Below are 24566 nucleotides of genomic sequence, written 5' to 3'. Positions count from 1 at the left end.
TTTAAATTTTAAAACTCGGTTGTAAATTAAAAAAAACTCTGTTTATATAAAACTCTGTCATATAATTAGATTATATTTGTAAATTATATCATATCAAGGTTCAATATGATCATTCTTTCAAGACTATGTTTGTATAAGTATTCGTAAAATATTTTTATAATAGTATTTTTTTCAATTTATAAAATATTTGAAAAGTTGTATAAATAATAAATATGCGTTTGACGAACTATTAAAAAAAACGTTTTTAGAACTGAAAATGTGTTCGGACAATAAAAAAATGATTTTAAATTTATAAAATCATAACTAAGAAGATGTTTAACAACTGTTATATAAAAAATTTGCCAAGTATTTCTAAATCGGAGTTTTCTCATCTTTATTTTTTTATTTTTATACATAACTGTTCACTTCTACCGTTCTACGTGTTTGATTAATGTTGCAGTATACATAGAATGCATCATGAAGCACCATAGAAATCATATAAATAGTCATCATTCCATATAAATTAATATTTTATGTTATCATTAAGAAAAACATTTTATAAGATAAGATCCATACGAAACAAAAGGTTTGGCGAAATAAGAAACTATTACATCGCCTAAAAAGTGTGTTTTTCTAAAACATAAAAATAAAAAGTTATATGAGAAGTTTATTGTAACTTAGTTTCGAATTTGGGACCCGGACCTTGTCCCCAAAGCTAAAAAAAGAAGAAATATGTGTATTTTTATTTTTATATATATAAAAGATAAAACTTATTACTAGGCCAATTTTTTATTTGGCAAAAACTTTTATTAAATTGTCCTACGGATCAATTTTCTAAGATGAATCTTCGATCTGACTCATGCAAAAATTATATTTTTGATTGCAGATATGAACTAGATCAATCCTATCACGAATATAGATTAATGAGACCGTATCATAGTACACTTACTCTTTTTATTTAATCATGTATCATTGCATGATGCTATTTTGGTCCTAAATATATAAACTTGTTCATTTTTTCCACACACATTTAAAAAATCATTAGAAAAACAAATATTTACAAACAAACTTCCTATATATTTAGCCTTATTTGGTTCATTCAAAAAATAGTCGTGTTTTATAAGACTTAGATGATACTGATATATCAGGAAAAAAATACTTAGAAAAAATGTTATTAGCTAAATGTAGAAAGTGGATCATAAGGCAAACAAAAAATAAAAGAAACCGTGTAATTAGATTAAAAAATTATGTTATATGTACGATGAAAATCATACAAACGGTTAAACGTTACCTTTGAAATTAGAAAAATTATCTCAAATACATCAATGAAAACATATGTTCATTCATAGGATCGTAAACGAAATAGAGTCAGTTCGCAAGTTTTTCGAGCTGACTTGATAAATATATTCTTCGTACTTGAATTTATCGAATTCGAACGTATTCGAACTTTTTTCGAGTCAAATTCGAGTAAAAAATATGTTATTCGATAGTTCACTAGCCGTTCGCGAGCCTTAATATTTAATTAATATCTTACAATTACATACAATATATATATATATTTCGAGTTTTTAGAATCTTGACTTTGGAACCTTACTAACCGAGGAATGGTTCAAATAACTCACGAATAGATTTTTTGATCACGAGCCGAACTCGAACTTCCTTCGAAGTCGAACTTAAGCCAAAAAAAAAATCGAACTTCAAATCGAGCTCAAACTAAAATATTCTTAATTCAAACCTTAATTTTTTTTTCTAATATAATGTTGAATCAGATTTATTTACGCCCACACTTCTTTAATTATTTGCAATCAAAAGTAAAGTGTGAGGCTCTAACTAATATATATTTATATGTGTATATATATGGATGTATGTATGTTTGTGTGTATGTATGTATCTGAAACACAGTAAATAAGCAAAGACTCCACAGAGCAGAGCGTAAATTGGACTTTTGTGTGTCATTTGTCAAAATCAATTCCCTCTGGTCGGCAAACGAAGCTTCAACTTCAGGTGTCTCTTCAATCCCCCCACCCTCCACTGTGTGTTCTCTGTGTGTTTTATTTGTCTCTTGTCTCTATCTGTCCCCATCTCCCATCATCACTGCTCCTGCCCCTCTGCTTAAATACATCCTTCTCCTTCCTTCTCTCATTACACACACCATCTCTTGCAGTTTTTGTAGTGCAAAAGGCGTACACACACCCAACATCACTCGCCCATTTGCTTTTGTTTCTATCATTTGGAGTGAGTGAGTCAAATGGCGTGTTTTTGGCCTCTCTTGATTTGATGCGATAAAGGGTCTTCAAGAAAAGGGGGATTCGAAAAGCTTGGATTTTTTTTTAAATTTTTTTTTGTGAGTTTGGCGTTCCTTGCTTTCAAGTTTTGTTTTTGTTTTTACCACGTTCGATTTGTGTTGAGAAGTTGCGATTTTGGGTCTTGATTCGTTTTTAATTCAGTGTTTGATTTGGGTGTCTGAAGGGGTGCTCGATTTTGGTTCTTTTGTTCCCTATTGTGATTCTCTTTTTTGTTTTTGGGCAGATTTTTGCGCAAATGAGTAATGTTATTCACTCGCTGAACAAACCCATGAATCAAGTGGAGAAAATCTTGGATCCTCAGCTATGGCATGCCTGCGCTGGTGGGATGGCTCAAATTCCACCTATCAACTCCAGGGTCTATTATTTTCCTCAAGGTCACGCTGAATATGCTAATAAAACCGTGGATTTTGGTGGGTTTTCGAGAATCCCACCTCTCATACCTTGCAGGGTATCAGCCATAAAATACTTGGCTGACACTGAGACTGATGAAGTTTATGCTAAAATTAGACTCTACCCTTTGAGAGGGAATGAATGCGATGTTGCTGATGAAGGCATGCTGTTGGGATTTGAGAAAGATGAGGAAAAGGAGAAATCTAATTCCTTTGCCAAGACTTTGACACAGTCTGATGCCAACAATGGAGGGGGTTTTTCTGTCCCAAGATACTGTGCTGAGACCATATTTCCTAGGTTGGATTACTCGGCTGAGCCGCCTGTTCAGACGATCTTGGTTAAGGATGTCCATGGTGAGATATGGAAGTTTAGGCATATTTATCGAGGGACTCCGCGGCGCCACCTGTTGACTACGGGTTGGAGTAATTTTGTGAACCAGAAGAAGCTTGTGGCGGGGGATTCAATTGTGTTTCTACGGGCGGAAAACGGTGATCTTTGTGTCGGGATACGAAGGGCGAAAAAGGGGATTGGTGGGGGAGTTGATGTTTTGTCATCTGGATGGAACACTGGTTCTGCAAGCTGTGCAGATTCTTTGTACCGAGGCTTCTCCGGTTTCTTGAGCGAAAGTGGGAATCTGTGCGCTGGAAATGCCAAGAAAGGGGGTGACGAATATGGTGAAATGGGATTTAAGGAAAAGGGTAGTGTAAGGGCTGAATCTGTTGTTGAAGCAGCAAATCTTGCTGTGAATGGCAGGCCATTTGAAGTCGTCTATTTTCCTAGAGCAAGCACACCAGAGTTTGTTGTGAGAGCTTCTGCAGTGAATGCTGCAATGAGATTGCAATGGTGTTCTGGAATGAGGTTTAAGATGGCTTTCGAGACTGAAGATTCATCTCGAATCAGTTGGTTCATGGGAACCATTTCGTCTGTTCATGTCGAAGACCCGGTTCGTTGGCCTAATTCGCCTTGGCGCCTTCTTCAGGTATCCGAGCACTAGAGTCCCTTTTCATCTATTTTTGTGTACATTTCATCTGTTGAATTCGTAGTTTTATTGTGCATTGAGAGACTGGATAGATTCACAACTATAAGCTTAACCCATTGAGTAGTTTCAAATGATCGAACGGATAGTTAGTGGATTCATTGTTGGTCCCTGCGAAATAGGCCTGAAGTTAGAATCTTGATTGTTTTGATAAATTTTTTTGCAGGTGGTATGGGATGAACCTGATTTACTGCAAAACGTGAAGCGAGTGAATCCGTGGTTGGTTGAATTGGTATCGAATATACCGTCAGCCATCAATCTCTCTCGTTTCTCGCCGCCAAGAAAGAGGCCGAGGTTTCCACAACCTTCGGAATTCCCGTTTGTGCATCGTCCGATGCCACCTCTACTCGGCAACCCCCTCAGTCCAAGCAGCCCCTTGGGTTTTTTACACGAACACATTTCTGCAGGCATACAGGGAGCCAGGCAAACTGAATTTGGATTATCTTCATCAGATCTCCACTTCAAGAAACTGCAGATGGGACTGCATTCGATGGATTTCAAGCATCTCGATTACGCTAGTCCCCTGCCCAAGATTCCCACCGGGAACTGCCTCCCGGGACAAACGAAATTCGATGCATTGCAATGCACGTTGAAAACGGGAAGTTCCGCTCAAGATTTTGAGAAAAACAATGAGACGAAGAAACCTGCGTTTGTTTTGTTCGGCCAGCCGATTCTCACGGAGCAGCAGCTCTCCCAAAACGTTTCATCACACAGAAACCAAGAAAACACGGCCAACAATTCGAACGGATCAGGATCGGCTGTCATTCAGAATTGCCCGCCAGAAGCCTCGTCGGATGGAGAGTTCCCATTGTGGAAAGACCAGAAACTCGAGTTTGGGTTCGGTGCCACAGGACATTGCAAGGTGTTTGTGGAATCCGAGGATGTTGGCCGGACCCTTGACCTATCACTACTCGGCTCGTACGAAGAGCTGTACAAGAAGCTCGCCTCTATGTTCAACTTGGAACAATCCGAGATGCTGAGCAATGTAGTTTACAGCGACGTTACCGGCACCACTAAACACATGGGAGACGATCCCTTTAGGTAAACACTCGGGATGATCAATCACTTCCATTTTCCCATCATCTAACCAACCATTATCTGTATTTAACAGATCTTTGTTCCCATCGTTTTTGCAGCGATTTTACGAAGAAAGCGCGAAGGCTAACAATCTTGATGGATTCAAGCAGTGACAATCTTTGAAGTTAAACAATAACTTGTTTTGAGATTTTCATTGTACAGTTCCAATTTAACTTTTCTGAGAAATGTAAGCTCAAACTTGGGCACAGCCGCTATCTGTGTTCTTCTTGTTTAAGTTGTTAGATTTCTTTCTGCAAATTCTTGAATCTTTTGGCAATCAATTGTGATTTCTTTTGAGTTACATCCTTCACAGAGTATTCATTCATTCATATGCAAACAATATCAGGGAATTTCAATGTCTTTTAATAATTAACTTGTGGTGGCCACACTTTGAAATAAAGACAGCAGATTTTACCCACGCATATTTGTCATGTTTATTAAAGTAACTACTTGTAGTTATAATACATTTATTTGCTCCATATTTGTAAGAAATATAAAATGTAATAAAACAAAATGTTGAAGGAAAACAATTATTCTGACATAATTGCACTTTGTATAGAAATTGTTTGCTCAAAAGTACATTCTACATTGAGATTTATTATGTATAAGGTAGGTACCAATATAGATCATTTCTAAAAATCACACAATTCTTTTTTCCTAAATAAATATAGGAGATTTTTTTTGTCTCTTGTTCAATGTATTTCATCTATATATATATATATATATAGAGTTACGCTATACTGCCCACCTCCCGTGCCCACCTCCATGTCCACCTATGAGGTGGCAATCATACAATGGATGAGATGAATCATATACAAATGGTTCATCCAATGGATGAGCGTCACCTCATATGTGGGCATGGTGATGGGCACGAAAAATGGACAGCATATATATATATATATTGCATATCATTTATAGTTTTATCGTTTACCAGAAACAATAAAACAAAACTTAAATGCATAATTTATTTATTCATACAAAATATAATAGATTTCAAATTGCATCAAGTGGATTTGAAATTCATCGTAATTAACATGAAATACTGTATTAACATATAATAAATGAATTTGAAATTTATGGTCTCCCTTCTCTAACCAATCTAAACAATACATTATTTGAAAGTAACTTGTTGGTCTTAATATCTTTATGAGTTAAAAATGAAAGGGTATTGATTGCATAAAGTGGTTTAATCTTATGGTTACAACTGTTCATTTAATTAATTAGTTGGTATACCATATAATATTAAGTGATATTAGTTGTGTTGTATTTATTAATTACTACACAACAAATTGTACATGTGATGATCAACAACAGATTAAGTGGATCTAATTAATGCAACTACTAAATGTTCTCAACTCTTACATAGTAATTAATTCATGAGTGCTGCATCAAACATCAATGAACAACCTTTTTTCTCAATCTACTTAACATGTGTACTTCATAACCGGTATAGCGCGATCAGCACTTTCGTTGAGAGAGCAATCGAAATATGACAATACTTAATTAATCACACCATTTTTACACATACGTGAAATTCTGTCAATTTCAAAAAAAATTGATGTATAACATAATCGTAGATCAAATAGACGCGTAGCATTTTGACTTCAAACTCAAATCCCAAGTGCAGATCAAGAAACCATTAAAAACCAGTTATGGTGGCGCAAGAGTGGGGAGAAATCAATTGGGATTTGAGCAAAATAATAGTATATTTAGGGGCTGAAATTAAGGATTAAGCAGGGGTGGACATGGATCTAATCCCAAGTATAATGTTTAATACTTTGTCGGTCAAACAACACCAACAAGCAAAGATTTATGGGATCATTTCACCATTAAAATATAACCCCCTTTACCATGCTCATTCAAAGGTACATTGGTGGCTTTAGGATTAAAAAATATATTTTTTCACCTCTTTCAGTTCCAATATTTTTTATCTAGTTGAAGTCAACTTATATTTGATATTTTTCTTCTTCAAACATTAAATAATAGGTTACCATTTTTTGAATGACATTGTTTGTTTGAAATGAGAACAACAAAAAAAAATGCAATTAATTAGTTTTTTTTAAAAAAAAAAATCTATGTAGCTCGAATAGGAGCTTAGACCGCTGTATGACTTAAAATATTAGAGTTGTGTAATTTGATAAAACGACGAGGGCTCGATTTATATCAATAACAGTAGAATTTTATTTTTTATTTTTACAATGATGGCTGTTAACTAAATTGTTAATTAAAGAATTAATAAAATGTACTGGGCTCACGTGAGGAGGCCTCGAGAGGTCAACCCTCGAGGCCCAGAAACAACGCTCGCGCCGTGTTGATGCTTGGGCCTTTCTCACTTCATAATTAATACAATATTAATATAATATAATATAATATAAATAATAATTAAATTATTGATCGCTAATCCCATAAAATATTATTTGTCACAGTGCCATAATTAATACAACTTGATACAAAGTCAAGTTTCCAACTGTGAAACACCGTCTCGATCACAATTTAATTGATTCTGTTCTTTTTTTTAAGGAAAAATGTAAATAGAATAAATAAAATCCTTTAGCATATTTTTATTTTTATTTTTATTAATAAAATATATGTGGATCCACGACAAATAATCCTAGAGTGAGCTGTATAAGAAAACATATATATTTTATTTTTGAATAGCATGCATTATTATTATAGCCTTCAATATGCGATTCATAGTCAATTATCAACTACTTAATTGGCACACGTGTTCGTGTGCATGCAATTATCATATTTTCATAAATACATTTGATTATTTTGGTAAAAAAATGATATATTATAAAATAGTATGGAATTGGGAGATAAATAGGTAGTGCAAAAAATATATTCTGTGAAAAATATATGACGTGTAATTCAATAAATAATCACTTATCATTTCAAACATGAGTTTATAAGTACATGTGATCGTAGGAGCAAATGATTACAGATTCAATTCTCACGACCAATATTTTTCAAGCGAGTCCGTCACATAAGATTTATCTTATATGGTGTATCTTGTTTGAATGATTCGTACATGCTATTGCGTTAAGATCGACGGATTATCCAATTGTCATTATACATTATATATATTTTTTGAATTGGTCATTATACATTATATTGAAAAGATAACGACGACAGATTCTCTGGCAACAAAATAAAACAAAAAAAATGTGTGTGGTGCATGAATTTTAGCAATACTAGTGTATAAATTGATATATATATATATATATATAATATTTTTAAAAATTTATATAAATATTTTTTATTTAGTAGACGAGGGTTGTATAAAATTTTCAGATTCAGAATCATATTATACTAGAAATTTAACTGTGTTTTAGAATTAAGTGGAAAAATGTGATTTAATAAAATGCATTGAATGTGTGGAAATATGGCAAAATTTCATGGCGATCGAGGTTGATAAAATAAATATATACTAGTATGTATATAATTTTTTGGTGATGTTGAGTATGAAACCAAGATGTTCCAAATCATTAAAGTTTGGTGGGAACATGTATATTTTTGTTTCCGAAATCCAAATGCCCTAAAATTTGTGTAGGAACATATTCATGCCACCTTTGTTATAATTATTATAGCGACACACACACACACACACATACATATATATATATATATATATATAGTTTCTTTCAGGTGCCCACCTAAAATGTCCACTACCATGCCTACCAATGATGTGACACTATTCTATTGGACCTACAATTTATCACATCCAATATAATAGTGCCACATCATTGGTGGGCATGGTAGGTGGGCACCTGAAAGAAACTCTATATATATATATATATATATATATATATATATATAGGAATTTTCAGCTGCTCAACCATGTTTTTTCACTTAGTCCACGACCACTAGTAGCTTTTAGTGGCTGATAGTGGGTTTCCCACTTCGTTTAACACACGTTTAATCCAACACGATTCGAGTTGAAAACTACACATGCATGCTATTAAGAACTCAATGGCCTAATCGGTTGTTATTTTATATAGTATGAAGCAATGATCGAATGAATTGGAGGCTAAAACTAAATAAAATATATTGTCTCGCGTGATATATAGAGAGACGGCGTGATATTAATGAATTTGTATCTTTGTAAATTTCAAAAGTAACCATCACTGAAGAATAATAATAAATAAAAAAAAGTATCTGAAATCGATTTGTAATATGCAATTAATTAAATTTGTTAACCTCGACAAATGGAAACCAACAATCTTATATACTTTTCGATAAGCCTTGAATGAACCGGTAGACTAATACTTTCCATTGATCACCACAAGTTTCATATAGATTTTTAATCTTTTTTTTCCCTGTTTATATTTTTCATATAAATATAAGCAACGGTCAGATAATTTTACTGATGGATACTTATAATATTTAATTTAAATAGTAATGGGGAAACAAACCCCTTGAAAAAAAACGAAACTTGGTATTTTTTTTAGGATGTCCAAATTTACTCGTATCATTCGTCCAAAAAATATTCAATAACTGAAAGTCTGAAATACAAACACAAAAATGGTTAGTTCAAACACTTACAAATTTATCCGTATCAATTTTTATTTTTATTATATATATATATATATATATATAGAGTTTTGCTATGCTGCCCACCTCTCGTGTCCACCTCCATGTCCACCTATGAGGTGGCAATCATCCCATGGATGAGATGAATCATATACAAATGGTTCATCCAATGGATGAGTGTCACCTCATAGGTGGACATGGAGGTTGGCACGGGAGGTGGTCAGCATAACAAAACTCTATATATATATAAAATCTCCCCCTTAAACACCATCTATTTATTTGCCGAATTTGCCCATATGTGATATAAATATTACACTTTTATTTTTATTTGTTTTTTTTTTTCGAATTTCGATATTTCAAATTTTCATATTTTTCACAACTAAACATTATAGATAAGATAAATTGATAAATAAATTTTAAATTTATTTTTATATTATTTTATAAATGAAAAAAAATAAATTTAAATATTATCGAAAAAATTATATTTATGCATAACATACACTATTAAATATATTATATAACGTGTGTTCGATTATGCTAGTATATATAAAAAACAAATCTACGTAGTTACGAACACTGAGATCGTTTGAGCCCAATTATGGCCCAAATGTTACCAACAGCTACCCACATTTAATGTTTGATGGACAAAGTTTGATTTCTTTAATCAATTGGACTATAGTATAATTGTTTTTAGAAAAATATTGCCTTTTCTTTTGGTTCAAATGATCGACATTGCTTTTATTGTAAAATTGTAATGGATATATTTTTTTTCCACATGGTGATTTTGATTCGATATCTTCACGATATTCATATGGCAAGTGGTTTGTTCTTGAATTATTGTCTTTACTTTTTTTTTGCCCCCTTGTTTTACTGCTTTGTTCTTGTTATTGTCTTTTACTTTTACTATGGATTTAGACACATTCTAGATGAGTGGATGACCACATTAAACTAAACACTAGATATTGTTAGATTGTCTGAAAAGATCAAGACATTAACTAAACATTTATGTAGTGTTTGGGAAAGCTTTTAGGAAGCATTTTTTAAAAATTTTGTTTAAAAAAATACTGAGAAGTGCTTGCTTTCTAAAAGCTCTTCAAAACACTACCTAAGTGTGGATTATATTAAGCCGAATCAACTTGGAACGGGTACAATTTAAATCTGAAATCGGGTTTATTCGGTTCAGATTGAATTGGATCGAGTTGTTAGGAAAATTGGTCCGAAGCCAATTATCCAGTGTGGCTAAATCCTTTTCGATATTAAATTTATTTATTTATTTTTCATAAATAACTTATTTATGTATCTAGTAGTTGGAGAAAAAAATTAAAAATTGATCCAAATTGTGTTATAGTCCGAGTTAAATCGTTCGACTTCCGATTGAATTATACTTCTAATTCAGAAAATCCAACCCCGTCAAATTTGACATCATACAAGATCGATACCACTCGACTCTGATATCGAACAATTTGATAATCTGAATGATATAATCCCAATAATATTCAGGACATGTCTAAACGAACTATCCGAACAAATTTAACCAATTTATGTGCTTAATTTTGCGGTTGGCTTGTTATTTCGACGAATTTTTTAACACAACTCATCTATTTTAGTTGACGGGAGGTTTTAGTTGACGGGAGGACTGTCGTAAATTATCGAAATCGTGTTAGTTTTACTGCCAAAAAGTCGCATTTAGTAGATTCGAGAAAATCTTACCAACCACATCGGACGCGGAAATCCTCATAGCGTTCCAAGCCACCAGTCCACTGCAGCTCAAGTCCTCTCTTTCTCCGCCACTGATTCCTCTCCATCGAATCGCAAGTATTTGTATCGAAAATGGCAGGTAAAATTGCATTTCGTTTACTGTTATAATTGTCCAGTAGCATTTATTTTATCCATGTAGTTCTAGTTTTGTTGTTCTGTTATGGTGTGTTCGCTGCTGGTAGAATAAGATCGGATTTGCGTAGTTGGTTAGCAGATATGGGATTTTTCCGTTTGTTTGTTCAGCACGATCCATTTCACAGTTGATCGTTGACTGCGTTAACGAATTCATAAGTAAGATTTCTTTATTCGTTTCAGAACTCTGAGTTGATTTTGGAATGCGAATTATGTGGTTCGAAATAGCTCATGTGAAGTAAAATGAAGGAAATTGGGTTTATATTGTTCAATTGATGTGATTGCGAGGAGATCGAAAATTTAGTACCGTCAAGCTGTGCTTCCATCTGGTGTTGGGCTTTATGAAACTTATTTCTCGACTGTTCTTTGAAGAAATTTTTATTTATTTTACTTACCATCTTAATTGAGATGCTAAATTTATCAAGTTATTTGTTCTTCTAAATTATTAACATAATCACTTTTATGTATCTGTGCTTTATGATTTCAAATATACAGAGAAGAGGAAGTATGCCTTTTTTCATATTGTTCTTCATCTTTTCGTTCTTGTTTATGTTTCTATTTTTTCATGCTGCCGTTTGCATTTAATTCACTTTCTAAAAGTTGTTTTATATCCTTTTTTCCTCCTAATTTCTTGTTGATGTTCTTGCTTGACGTTGAATGATTGAGGAAATGTTTGTCATCACCAAATTTAGGGAATGCGGCTGTTTATGTAATGTTGTTTTACATGTATTATGATTGTTCAACTCATAAATTAAAACAGTTGGGCTCAAGCCTTATATAAGCAGTAACTTGGTACTATAAAAAAGATTAACACAAAAATATCTTACCTCATTCCCAATCCCAGGAATGGCATCAGGGGAGGAGTTTTGGAGAAATACAATGGTCTCTTTGAGAAACTAAATTATATCCTTGGAGCTTAATGATAAAGATCCTATTTTTTTGTCAAGATGATGGTCAGTAATAACCCTAATAGTGGTGTAAATTTTCAATTTCATGCAGCAATGTCAGGGAAGTTTGTCCAACATGTTATGGTAGCGCATTGCTGCCAGCAGGATAGGCATTTAAGCACCCAAAATCGCAAGGACTGTTGTACCCCTTATAGGCATGAGTTGCTTCCCCTCATAAGAGGGAAATTGACATGGACTGGCATCCCTGCCAAGCAATTACGCATGCTCTCGAAATTTAACCGAGGAAATGTTTACTGCAATGGTCTGTTCTAGACTCTCATTATTCAGGTTGATATTCGGTTTTAGCCTTACCGTTCCCAATCACAACCTTTGGAATGGTGTAGTAATCTAAACGTCGAATGTGCATTTCCGTTGGCAAGCATTTACATGTTCATTTTCAAAGCGATGATGTACTATATATTATCACTTTGATGAGTGATGCTGTGGCCAACCACAAATCACTTGTGTTTGTAACTGGGTCCTTTTTCTTTATTGCAGCTGCTTCACCTACCACAGTCATACCATCTGTAGACAAAAGTGCTTTTCTTAAGCTTCAAAATGGAAGGTACAGAATGATGTCTATTAGCATTTGTTTTCTGTGTCCTTCTGGGTGTCATGGGTTCACTTTTTATGTGGTACCATGCTGTTCAACTTGCAATCACTGTTTCTTGTGTAATTTTGTTAACTCGGGCTTGTGGTTTGTCTGGTTACGTCCTCTGACTACGATCCTCCCAAATTACAAAATATCATAAGTTGGCATGTAGAAAATTCTGATAGCCAAAAAAATTCTGATAGCCTTTTGCTATTGTTTTATTTTATTCTTTTGTCAAATGAAGAAACTTTTTATTTTTCCATCTTGTACCAAACTTCCGAGGAAATGCATCCTTCCACGTGTTTTTGAACTTTCAAAGCCTTATTTGAATTGTTATTTTCAGTTTTGAAACCTGGAAAATAATTTTCTGTTTCAGAGTGTCTCCTGATGTGCATTCAGGAAGTGAGGATTATGAAGTTTATTGTTGATGTGATGCTACAGTACAATTGACATAGTCTTGCACAATTTGTTAATCTTTTGGACATTAACAGTGATATCCGTGGTGTTGCTATTGATGGTGTTGAGGGAGAACCTATTAGCCTCACTGAACCGGTTGCACAAGCAATTGCAGCTTCTTTTGCCTCATGGTTGCTTGAAAAGAAAAAAACCGATGGATCTAAACGGTTGATAGTTTCCATTGGCCATGATTCACGGATATCTGCACAGAAATTACAGGTATCAGTTCACCATGTCATAAGCTCATGCCAAAAAAGAGGTCCCTATAGTGATGTCATCACCAAAAGCTTATTTTTCTGTTAACTACGTCTTCATTATTTTGCATGCTTGGAAGAGGATTCAAGAGGTCCTATATTGAAAAAGTTTTGTGGCGATTATGTGAATGGTATTCAAACTTCAAAGAACTACGTTCACCAAAAGTAGCTAGAAGATTTATTTGTTGATTAATATACACAACATTATTAATGTTTTGTAAACTAGGAGAGAAGCATGGCATGCACAGGAATTAATGTGAGGGGTATGCATATACCTTGTGATACTTTGCATCAATAATAATGTGAAAGCATATTGGAAAATTCAACATACTTTCCATTTAGACATTTTTAGCTAGGAGGATGAGCACTCTAAATTGTTTGTTTCCTTGATACTGATATTAGATATAACTCTGCTACTTACGCACGATTAGTAGTTTTCGATCTGTTTATACTGCAATACAAGTGGCTATACTTGTCCTGCCTTTATGAACGGGTAGGTATAATTTCTTTTGAAATTAGTATTCCTCTAACAAAAAGAAAGTCGAATGAATTAGAAGCAACCCTTTCCAGCTAGACAGTTTGATAGCCGAGGATTGTAAGTGAATGTTATTGGAATCAAGCCTATGCATTTGATTAAAATCTGCAAACAAGAAGCTGTCTGGTGTCCATCTTCTAAGTAACTGGGGTGCTGAAACGCTACCCTGCAGTCAAATGCAAAATGAATGTTCGGTAATTGGGACTGCCTAAAGATATCGTGTGTAGATCCACTGGAGATGGGAGCAAGTGATCTCTTAAACTCAGCTCTGGAAAGGCTTGTAATGATACCTGTTACCGAGCTTGCGGATTACAATCATTTCACCATGCTACGGTCCTGGGTTATCATTTTATTGACAAATCACTTCATGATAGTTTTAAAGTGCAGGAGGCTATTTCACTTTTTTTCGCGTTTTGCTGTAAGAGTCAAACAAATAGATGACCATTGGCCTTCTGAAAATATGATTTACCTTTTTGTTTTTTTGATAATTTGTTTACAGTTGCTCACTTTCAAGGGGAGGGGGCTACATAGTTGAAACAGTTTTGTTTTATTCTGTTCAAAATATTTGATCTTATCCCTTTTTCCGTCGATTTATCTTTTGGTGGTTTAAAGGTGAAGATTAATTTATTTAATTCCTAATACTGAATCTTAATGCGATTTCAGGATGCTATATCTCGAGGTCTAGCTGGGGCTGGTTTTGATGTTATTCAATACGGGTATGTGATGCTTCCTGTATGTGCTAGTTCAAGTCCCAGCCAGATGCAAAAATCTGATTTTACTTGATCAATAACTTCAGCAGAGGAGAACAATTCTTCTTAGACACCTGAGTTTAAAAGTATGGTTGTTTCATATATATCTATCTTCCCAAGTAACAATGCAATCTTATAATTGGAAGATTTGCCTCTACCATAAGAAGGTATATAAATTCAATTATCCACGTTGGCCCTGCCAGTAGCCAAGGACACGGAATCACATGATTTGCATTTTGTATTACCCACAACTTGGTGATATAATCAACTTATGATTTTATGATTGAAGATGCTGTAGTGCTTCTTGAACTTCAGTTATCTTTTCCAACTGTTAAACCACTTAGTCTAGGCATTTGATTTTTTAGGAATTATGTAACTGCAATTTAGCTAACCTCAGTGGCCGTGGTTTTGTGTGTGATTTACTGGTTTTAGGAAAGAACTTTCTTCTTCCTCTTACCTTTCCATGCAGGCACTCTTTGGTTGAGGCGGGTTGTCAAAAGCGCAAGGCGCACTAAAGCGCTCAAGTGTTTTCGGGCTTTAAGCGCAAAGCGAAGCGCACGCTTTACGGAAGTAAAGCGCAATAAAAAATTATTCTTAAAAAATAAAATAAAAATCACTTTTTAAATAAAATTTATGAAACATAAGACATCGAATTTCAAATAATCAAAATCTTCATCTTTTGAATATCAAATATTAAAATGCAGAGGTCAAATGACAAGATGACACAAGGGCAGAGGCGTTGGGGAGGAAAGGCAATGTGATGTTGGGGTTTCTGTGTTTTTTAAGAGTAAATAGAGGGTAAATTGCACTTTAAAAGGCAATTTCACCTGTCTCAAAAAAATTTTTTTGAAAAAAACTGTTCTTATCCGAAGCGCAAAGCGCAAAAAAAGCGCACAGAGGCGCAAAAAAAGCGCACAGAGGCGCAAAAAAGCGTACGCTTCATAGAAGTCGTGCGCTTTGAAGCACACTGAAGCGCAGGCATTGCGCCTCGTTGCGCTTCGCGCTTAAAGCGAGCGCTTCTGCGCTTTTGACAACTATTTGAGCCACCACTACAGCAGCGTGATATGATATCGATAACATTTTTGCTTTTGCAGATTAGCGTCCACACCAGCAATGTTCAATAGCACTCTAACAAAAAATGAAGACGTTCAATGCCCAGTTGATGGATCTATAATGATTACAGGTAAGCCGAGCAATTATATACTTCTTTTGGTCTAATCTATTACAAATTTAATGTCATAACAACATAAATAGACCTGGGATAGCCAGTTGTAGGTTAGACTTACATATGTTGACAATCTGTTTTGCTTAAAGGTCTGTTAGACTTACACATGTTGACAATCTGTTTAATGTTATAAACTTAAATAGACCTGGGATAGCCAGTTGTAGGTTAGACTTACACATGTTGACAATCTGTTTTGCTTAAAGAAGCTCGATTACAATTTCAAATGTTGCAGTTAAAAAGACATGTTACCTACTTTACAATTTTAGTTTCATATCAACATTTCATCCTGGAATAGTTGTGATCCTGTTTTTGTCTGGAACAGCTAGTCATCTTCCCTACAATAGGAATGGATTCAAGTTTTTTACCAATGCTGGCGGACTTGGGAAAGCCGATATCAAAGTTATATTGGAGCATGCTGCTGAGATATATAAAAACTTCACAGATGAAGGTTTGAGGGATGCAGAAAGGAAAGCGACACAGGCTGTGAAAAGGGTGGACTACATGACCATTTATTCATCTAATCTGGTAGCAGCAGTTCGTGATTCTGCAGGGAATATAGGTATAATATTGGACATAATCCTTGTATGAAGATCATAAGACACTGCATTTTTTTTTAGAAAAACCAGCAACTTGAGATCGGCACTCACATTCCAGCAGCAAGTGGTGTTTCTAATTTATAAGGAATGATTAGGGGTGCAAACGAGCCGAGTCATACTACTCGAGGTGGACTCGATTTAAAATTTGTCTACTCGAGCTTGATCTAGCAATCCATTTCAAGCTCGAGCTTGACTTGTGTATGTATCGAGTTACTTGAACTCGAGCTCGAGTTCGGGCTCAGGCTTGAACTCGGATTTGGATATTTGTTGACAAAAATATCCCTTATTTTTCATATTTCTAATCTAATATATATATATATATAGTACTCAAGTAACTCACGAGCTAATTTAGTACAAACAATTGAAATTCAAACTCGACTCGAAAAAATAGTCGAGCTACTCGATCTTGGTTAAAACCGAGCTTGAGTCGAGTTTTGGCTGAGTTACTCACGAATAGCTCGACTCACTTACGCGTCAGGGATGATGCTATTCTGTTCCCATTATTGGAGTTTGTTGCACCTCTTTCTTTCTTTCTTTTTTTTTCCGTCCGGTAAATAATGGAGCATGCCTGTTGATCTCACGTGTGTCGGTAATTACCATTTTCAAATCTCCACTTCATGATATAATAGACACATAGATCTTGTTTATAGTTATTAATTAATTGATTCCACTTTCAGAGAAGCCCCTTGAGGGACTCCATATAGTTGTGGATGCTGGAAATGGGGCTGGAGGATTCTTTGCCGTAAGTATGGATTGTTTTACTTCTTTATTTTATAATTCTAATTATTTCTTGCCTGTTTTCTACACACATTCTCCAAGGTGTTAGATAATATGAAGCAGGAATTATAAAATAGAAATGAGCAGAGGATCATGGAATCTTTAATAACATTTCCAGAAGTAGATTAACTAATAACGAATGAGTCCTCTAGGATATTTGCAATCTTTTTGTTGTAAAGTTGTGCCAAAAAATGATATCGTTCTTCGTTAAGAATCTCCGTGCAGCTACCCTAATGGTTGTTGTCTCTGGCGTATCAGGGCAAGGTTCTTGAGCCTCTTGGAGCTGTTACTTCTGGAAGTCAGTTTCTAGAGCCAGATGGTAACTCTAAATTCGAAAGTTGTCATTTATGTTAATGTGACATGTGCACGAAATGCTTTTGAGAGCTGATGTTATCTTTGTACCTATACCAGGATTATTTCCGAATCATATTCCTAACCCGGAGGATACAGAAGCTATGAAAGCCATCACCCGGGCTGTCCTTGATAACAAAGCAGACTTGGGCATCATCTTTGATACTGATGTTGACAGGTACGGGTTGCTGGTATCTTGTGTTCCTTGGAAACACCCGCTGAATTTTCTGATGAAACATGATATTAGATCTGTGGTTCAGATCTGCTGCCGTAGACTCCAGCGGCCGTGAGTTCAATCGGAACCGTTTAATTGCCCTAATCTCTGCTATTGTTTTAGAGCAAGTACGTTTTTCTTGATGACGCGTTTCTTGGTTTCTCAGAGAAAGCTTTTCCCAAAATATTTTTGTATTTTTGTGTAATAGCATCCAGGGACAACAATTGTCACTGATAGTGTCACGTCAGATGGATTGACTGCATTTATCGAAAAGAAACTGGGTAAGGATAAATATCTACAGAATGATAAAGTTTTTGGGTTATCATGAAGCTTACAATGATTATTCTTCTCAGGTGGAAGACACCACAGGTTCAAAAGAGGCTACAAAAATGTAATTGATGAAGCTATTCGTTTGGTAAGTAAAGAATAATATGAGTTTGGACTTGCTGTCTCTATTTGCTATTCTGGGGCTTTTTTATCACTATCACCCACGACATTACTTTTGTGTTTGTTTCTGAATATCTGTGAATATATGCTTTTCTATGCACACCCCTTCACCTCCAGATCAGAGGCTTTGATTCCAATGCAGCAAAAACGTGAAAATATATTGGGAGAAGTGTATAGAGAGTTATCGACCTGATTGACTAGTTATCTTAGAGAAAATGGGTGGGGAAAGAATATAATATGTTTTGGTGAATGAAACAAGCTCTCACTTGTCAACTCAGATTCACCATTCTCTTAGTTTCCTTATTGTGAAATGGGTCAAACTTTCAACTTAGCATCGTATAGTGCGGAAGATAATATTTATGCACTTGCCTCATCTAGTGTTAGATTCGAGTAACACAACAATTAGAATTTAAAAATAGTTAAGTTATCTATATCTTATAATTTATTTATCCTCGTATTATAGATCATTATCATCCAATCCCACGAGTCAAGCGATGCCTTAGTTGGTAACACGCCATTATTATCCTCAATGAGGCACATCATACGAGCTATCATGGATCCTGATTTGAGTCAATATTTAAGATGGGAGTTCGAAACATGTGATTGCAATTTCAATGTCTTGATTTTGTTAATTGCTAAGTATTTAATTCAGGGATCTTATTTCCTTCCGCAGTTTTATATTTCTATCCATCGACTTAAATTAGTTTCTTGTTTCAGGTTTTATGCGAGTGGTTGATTTGGCCATCTCTAGTGTCCTTTTTTTTTTCCCTGAGAGAGAAAGAGAGAGACAATGGGGATGGAGGGTCGGGCTGGGGTTTTTTAAGATTTTCATGGTGCATAATTATGGAAGTATAAAATTTAAACACAGCTGACTGCCCCAACTGTTTTGATATTTCAAATATGCTTATATAAGCATAAAGGACTAATGCCGCTGGCTAAATTATGGCAGAACTCTGTTGGAGAGGAGTCACATTTGGCTATTGAAACGAGTGGTCATGGAGCTCTTAAGGAGAATAATTGGCTGGATGACGGTGCATACCTCATGGTAGGTCCCTATCATCTCAAAGTTTTGTTTATTGACTTTTAGTCATTAAAGGTCCATCCCACACTTGCCTTCTAACCTGCTACGAAAAAGGCAACCACTAGTTCTTTTTTCCATGAAAATTTATGGCTCTATAGTCCCTTGAAATCTCAATATAAAGCATTCCTTTTTGTTTTTTTTTTCTTCTTTATCAATTGTAGGTCAAGCTTTTAAACAAACTCGCATCAGCTAAAGCTTCTGGAGTTGGTGGTGGCAGCAAGGTTTTGACAGATTTGGTGGATGGACTAGAGGAACCAGGTGTTGCTGTTGAACTCAGACTTAAAATCGATCAGAATCATGAAGATCTTAAAGGAGGGTGAGCTTCTCTACACCTTACTGTGAAACTTTAATCTCTTGTGATTCATCAAACATTGATATTGGTGCATGGCAGATCTTTCCACGATTATGGAGAGGCAGTGCTACAGCACTTGGGAAACATCACTGATTCAGACCCAAAACTTCAGAAAGCTCCTGTTAACTACGAAGGGGTAAGTAGTTGAAACTATTGCTTGTTTAATATCTCGGCTTATGTGTTCTTGCGAGAGGAATATCAATTCTAAGTCAACTCTTGACAGTTCTATTACATCACGTTCGTCTCAGTGTCTCACTTTAGTGCATTTTACTGGGATTACACCTTACCTACGAAGATGATCTCATTAACAAATATTGAATAACAAACGCTCTCTCTCTCTCTCTCTCTCTCTCTCTCTCTCTCTCTCTCTCTCTCTCAAATATTTGTGTATGTATGATCTATGTTCTCTCTTAAATATCTGTGTATATATGATCTATGTTGAAATGCGATTTCTGTTTTGGTATATTCCTTTGACAATGTGTAGTTTTCCACACACTGAAAAACAGGTTCGAGTTTCGGGCTATGGTGGATGGTTTCTTTTGAGACTCTCGCTCCATGACCCTGTCCTGCCTCTAAATATCGAGGTGACTTCACCATTCCATAAAGAAGCTACATGGTTGCTTAAAATTCCGACCATGCTGATAATATCAATTTTTGCAGGCACCAAGCGTTGAAGATGCCGTTAAATTAGGTCTTGCTGTTCTTTCTGCTATGAAAGAGTTTCCTGCACTTGATACTTCCACGTTAGACAAATTTGTCCAAGTATGATCTACAGATACCTTGGTGGCTTCTGTTTTGCTACACATTCTGTGTCTCGTGCGAGGAGACTGCCATCTTGGCTTTCCAAAAAATGCAGTAAAAAGACTGAGACGTCAAGTGACTCAAATCCGTGAAGTTTTGCAGGATGTGTTAAAATATCATGTACAATCTGTGGCATACAAATCTACAACGATAAATATTAGATGTTACGTTGAGGAACATGAATAAATTTTACTGCAAGTTTGGTTGATTTGATATGTGAAACCTGTAGGTTGTTCGAGGTCATAAACTTTTACATTACATATACACATGCATATATACGTATGTATACACGTCTTTGTTGATTAACGAACCTGTCATCTGGATCAGATTTGGCTCTCTAGGAACACAGGTACTAAAAGTCGAAATGATGTAATCTACAAAAACTTGAAAAAGTTGTTCGGAATGAGTTAACCATATGATTTTGTCAATATATTTCACTTAGATTAAGAATTGAAGGCTCTGTATGTAAAAACCGACTAAATAACTACTCCATATAGGATCTCAATTTTCCAGGTTTCAAAGCAGACGGACTACTAAATATGCCAAATTCAATCATATAACCGATAGAATCATGGCAAGAAGAATAGCAGCCTTACTACATACAAAAGATCTTAATTTTTCATGTATCAGAAAACCTACCTAACATCCCAAACACTTGAAACTAAACGGCTGTCTCCCTCACCCTGTAACAATGTTACAATGGTAACAACAAAGACTAATTTACATGATGGTAAAATTCAATTCTTTTAGTCCTGGATCAGTCCAGGTGTCTTAGACGCGCAAAAAGGGTGATCGACATTCTACCTACATCGGTGATCTATTCCATGGCAATTGCTTCACCTCACCAAAATCAAAACCATGATCTTGGCTCCTAGTTCGCCAGTAAAACCAAGAATCCGCCATTGAGCTAAAAGACCACCACATTATGAGTAGACCTAGAAGAAATACATTAAACCACCTGAACCTGGTCAAATGTCCAGTACATGAATATTTTACAGTTTAGATGCATGTCATTCGTATCTCTAAATAAGTTTCATCATGAAGTTGAACTGCATATCAGGTGAGGTTTTCGGCTGAGGCCAAGTTGCATTTTCAGGCACTTTAACACATTTGAAGCCTAGGCTTGCATATAAACTTTTGGCTCCAAGGTTTTGTATGTCGCAGTGTAATGCAATAGCGCGACATCCCCAACTTCTGGCTTTTGCCTCTGCTTTAGCTACTAGCCTTTTTGCTATCCCTTGTCTACGGTAGCTTTCTCGAACAGCAACGTTGGATATGTACGCAATTTCTTTCCTATACACAATGACATCATATCTCATTCCGAGTCTCTGACCAATAATCGGATTTATACGAGATATAAATCAAAGATTAGGTTCTCGAATTAAAATTCGAGAATTCGTTAATTATAATTTTTTTTACATAATTTTATTTTGAGTAAGTCTCTTGATCCGTGAGATAGATCCACTATACTCATATTTACAATAAATAGTAATACTTTTAGCATCAAAAGTAGTATTTTATCATGGGTGACCCAATTAAGAGATCCGTCTCACAAAATTTACCTGTGAGACAGTCTCACATGAGATTTTGTGTTCTATTATGATTTAGTTTGTATGAAAGATTTCCTACCATATCCACCAATAAATTTAGCCATTTAAAGACGAGATGAGAGGTTAATTAGAGTTTAGGCATTCCAAGCGACATATGTCGTGGATATGGTTCTTCATGGTCGAACCACATAAAGTTTATGTTTTGTCGGGTTCTCCATTCACTATACAACGACCATAGGAGAGTCAAAGGTCTATATCGAACTTCGAAATTGATTTTTTGTTTTACTTCCAATGTAAAAACTCAAAATGAGAACTAAAGCCTACGGCCTACCTTCTTTGAAGAAGAGGTCCTTTTCTTGGAAGAAAATCAGCAACAGTGTCCACGGTCAAAATCCCAATCACAAATCCTTTAGTTTGGCTAAGTTTTCCATTAAAAATTCCGACTTTGAAATCATCTTTCCCCAAGAAGAATGAATCTACCCCAGAACTTCCCGCTACAGCCACCATGCAAGTTCTTTTGCAGCCATTTGGTATTGAAAATCCAAATAGCATACCTATAAGCCTGTCGATTCTCAACACAACATCGAGAGGAAAAGAATATTCAGGGAAGAAGGAACTGCAATGTGTCTCCGCCACTTCCCAGCAGTCCTCGATCCTGGCATCACGAACGAAGATTTCAGGAGACGTGGGGAAAATTTCAACCACTTGACTAGCCCTACAAAGACCTGCGAAGAAGAGAAATCCTCCAAAAGAGGAAAATCACTAGTTACACATTAATTCAAAATCATTTAAAACTCTGCTCTGCCTACACAAACAGAGTGCTTGCTACATTCTACTTTGCTTTTTATAGTTTATGTTGTTTGACACCAGTTTAGCAACTTCTCTCTCTACAACTACCAAACTAAATTTGCCTCCAAATATTTATTCGCTGCACCCACTATCATATGGTTTTGACTATAATTTCAACGTCTGCCATAAAGTTCAGTTAAAATGCAAGAGATTGATTTTTCATGCTATAAATGTTAAAAATTCTTGCTTTCAAAGGAACCACCTGGGACAAAATTTGGTAGGCATGTAAATGAAATATCGAATGAAAGTAATACTTTTAAATAGAGGAGACAATCATCAAACTTATTACACTAATTCTAATAATAACATCTAGGAATTCGCACTAGGATCAAGAGAGAGCTCCAACACTTAAAATACACCACTCAGACCAAACTCATCCAACAATCCGGTTTCTTTCAAGATCAAATGCAGAAAAAATCACACGAATAACTATCGCATTTCTAAAATTTCTTTCAACCATCTATTTATGCTAGACTATGCATAGTTTATTCTTGTGGGGCATACATGGTCCAGTGATCATATTACACTGGTACGTACCTATAGCAATATGCCTATTGTGTATCAATACATAATCATATTAGCACATCACACACAGGTTAGTTAAAATCTTGTGAACCTGGTGTGTTTCTTGAACATGATCACCACCATATTTGGTTACATGTCATTATGACAAGTATTGACAACTGACTTTAATTGTAAGAATTTGATCGGACTGGTACTACCTATAGTTTAGATTCCAACTTTTCCTCCCTTTTTAACTGAGGATCGAGTTCATACCAAATGGCATACACAAAGGATTGCTCAATTGCTAACCACAAACTTGATTCTTGATCGAAGTGAATAACAGTAAACTTAACCTTTTCCTCATCACACAAACAAACAGGGACGGATCCATGAGCTTAAACCAGGTGCAACTTAGTTTATAAAGGATGACAAACTAACCATTCTAAAAGAAATTACAGAAATAAATACGAAAAAAATTTTATTTGGCCCGCTGTGTCTGCCCCTAATCCATTTTCCAAAAAAGAAAATAATTTTCCCAACCTGATATTGTAGGAGAGGTGGACAGTCCAAAATGAGAAATCTTGGAAAAGGGATGATTCAGATTCTTGAAGTTGAGACAAAGACTGAGGCCATTGCCGTTTACCAAAGTTGTGGTTGATGACAACCCTCCAAAATTAATCGTCTGCATTTCAAAGCAATTGCAAAGTCACGCCCTTTCAATCGCAAAAAATTCCTTCAATTCGATTCTGCAGCTTCAGAAACTGCAGCAAGGTTCTGGGGTTTTGCTATTTCTTGTTTCTTTATTAGATTCTTTGCTTGTAAATGCAATGTAAAATTTCGACAAGACCGCTAATAGTATTCATATTCACTTGTATCTTTCTTCTTTTTTAAAAAAAAAAAATAAATAACACTCGTATCTTTTTTATAAATTCGAAAATATGATAAATATAATAAAATATTTAGTATTTTAAAATCGAGTAGTCTCATGTGATCGACTGGAATCTGGATTCATGTTTACGCTAAAATTAACAAGTTTAACATATAATAATAATTTTTCGTAAAATGGATGGAGTTG

The 24566-nt window shown here is 35.2% G+C and overlaps 3 protein-coding genes across 8 annotated transcripts; 2 read left to right on the top strand and 1 right to left on the bottom strand.

The window, feature by feature from the left end:
• Positions 1-1894: 1894 nt before the first annotated feature.
• LOC140881712 (auxin response factor 18-like) lies at positions 1895-5065 on the top strand. 3 transcript variants are annotated; one of them, XM_073287238.1, is made up of 4 exons: positions 1895-1983; positions 2509-3654; positions 3878-4752; positions 4848-5065. In XM_073287238.1, the coding sequence occupies exons 2-4, from the start codon at positions 2521-2523 to the stop codon at positions 4909-4911; spliced, it is 2073 nt and encodes a 690-aa protein (XP_073143339.1). In that variant the 5' UTR covers positions 1895-1983; positions 2509-2520; the 3' UTR covers positions 4912-5065. The 3 variants fall into 3 exon arrangements, with proteins under 3 accessions (XP_073143339.1, XP_073143340.1, XP_073143338.1); XM_073287239.1 differs by lacking the exon at positions 1895-1983 and adding an exon at positions 2006-2214; XM_073287237.1 differs by lacking the exon at positions 1895-1983 and adding an exon at positions 2006-2323.
• A 5954-nt stretch (positions 5066-11019) lies between these two features.
• LOC140879594 (uncharacterized) lies at positions 11020-20803 on the top strand. Of its 3 annotated transcripts, none has more exons than XM_073283375.1 (18): positions 11021-11158; positions 12211-12420; positions 12657-12723; positions 13242-13425; positions 14659-14711; positions 15839-15927; positions 16292-16528; positions 17243-17307; positions 17601-17661; positions 17754-17871; positions 17954-18035; positions 18116-18188; positions 18261-18322; positions 19304-19399; positions 19597-19751; positions 19827-19923; positions 20294-20371; positions 20448-20803. In XM_073283375.1, exons 1-18 carry the CDS (start codon positions 11152-11154, stop codon positions 20553-20555), a joined length of 1842 nt encoding a protein of 613 aa, XP_073139476.1. In that variant the 5' UTR covers positions 11021-11151; the 3' UTR covers positions 20556-20803. The 3 variants fall into 3 exon arrangements, with proteins under 3 accessions (XP_073139478.1, XP_073139476.1, XP_073139477.1); XM_073283376.1 differs by lacking the exon at positions 12211-12420 and adding an exon at positions 12056-12164 and having other exon boundaries at positions 11069-11158; XM_073283377.1 differs by lacking the exon at positions 12211-12420 and having other exon boundaries at positions 11020-11158.
• A 361-nt stretch (positions 20804-21164) lies between these two features.
• LOC140879596 (GCN5-related N-acetyltransferase 4, chloroplastic-like) lies at positions 21165-24318 on the bottom strand. Of its 2 annotated transcripts, none has more exons than XM_073283378.1 (3): positions 24032-24318; positions 22470-22881; positions 21165-21881 (listed from the first exon to the last, which is right to left on the bottom strand). In XM_073283378.1, exons 1-3 carry the CDS (start codon positions 24177-24179, stop codon positions 21611-21613), a joined length of 831 nt encoding a protein of 276 aa, XP_073139479.1. In that variant the 5' UTR covers positions 24180-24318; the 3' UTR covers positions 21165-21610. The 2 variants fall into 2 exon arrangements, with proteins under 2 accessions (XP_073139479.1, XP_073139480.1); XM_073283379.1 differs by having other exon boundaries at positions 22470-22863.
• Positions 24319-24566: the final 248 nt, after the last annotated feature.

Source organism: Henckelia pumila, chromosome 2 (genome assembly GCF_033568475.1).
Source record: "Henckelia pumila isolate YLH828 chromosome 2, ASM3356847v2, whole genome shotgun sequence".
Classification (NCBI taxonomy): domain Eukaryota; kingdom Viridiplantae; phylum Streptophyta; class Magnoliopsida; order Lamiales; family Gesneriaceae; genus Henckelia; species Henckelia pumila.
This window is presented reverse-complemented; position numbering and strand designations above follow the sequence as displayed.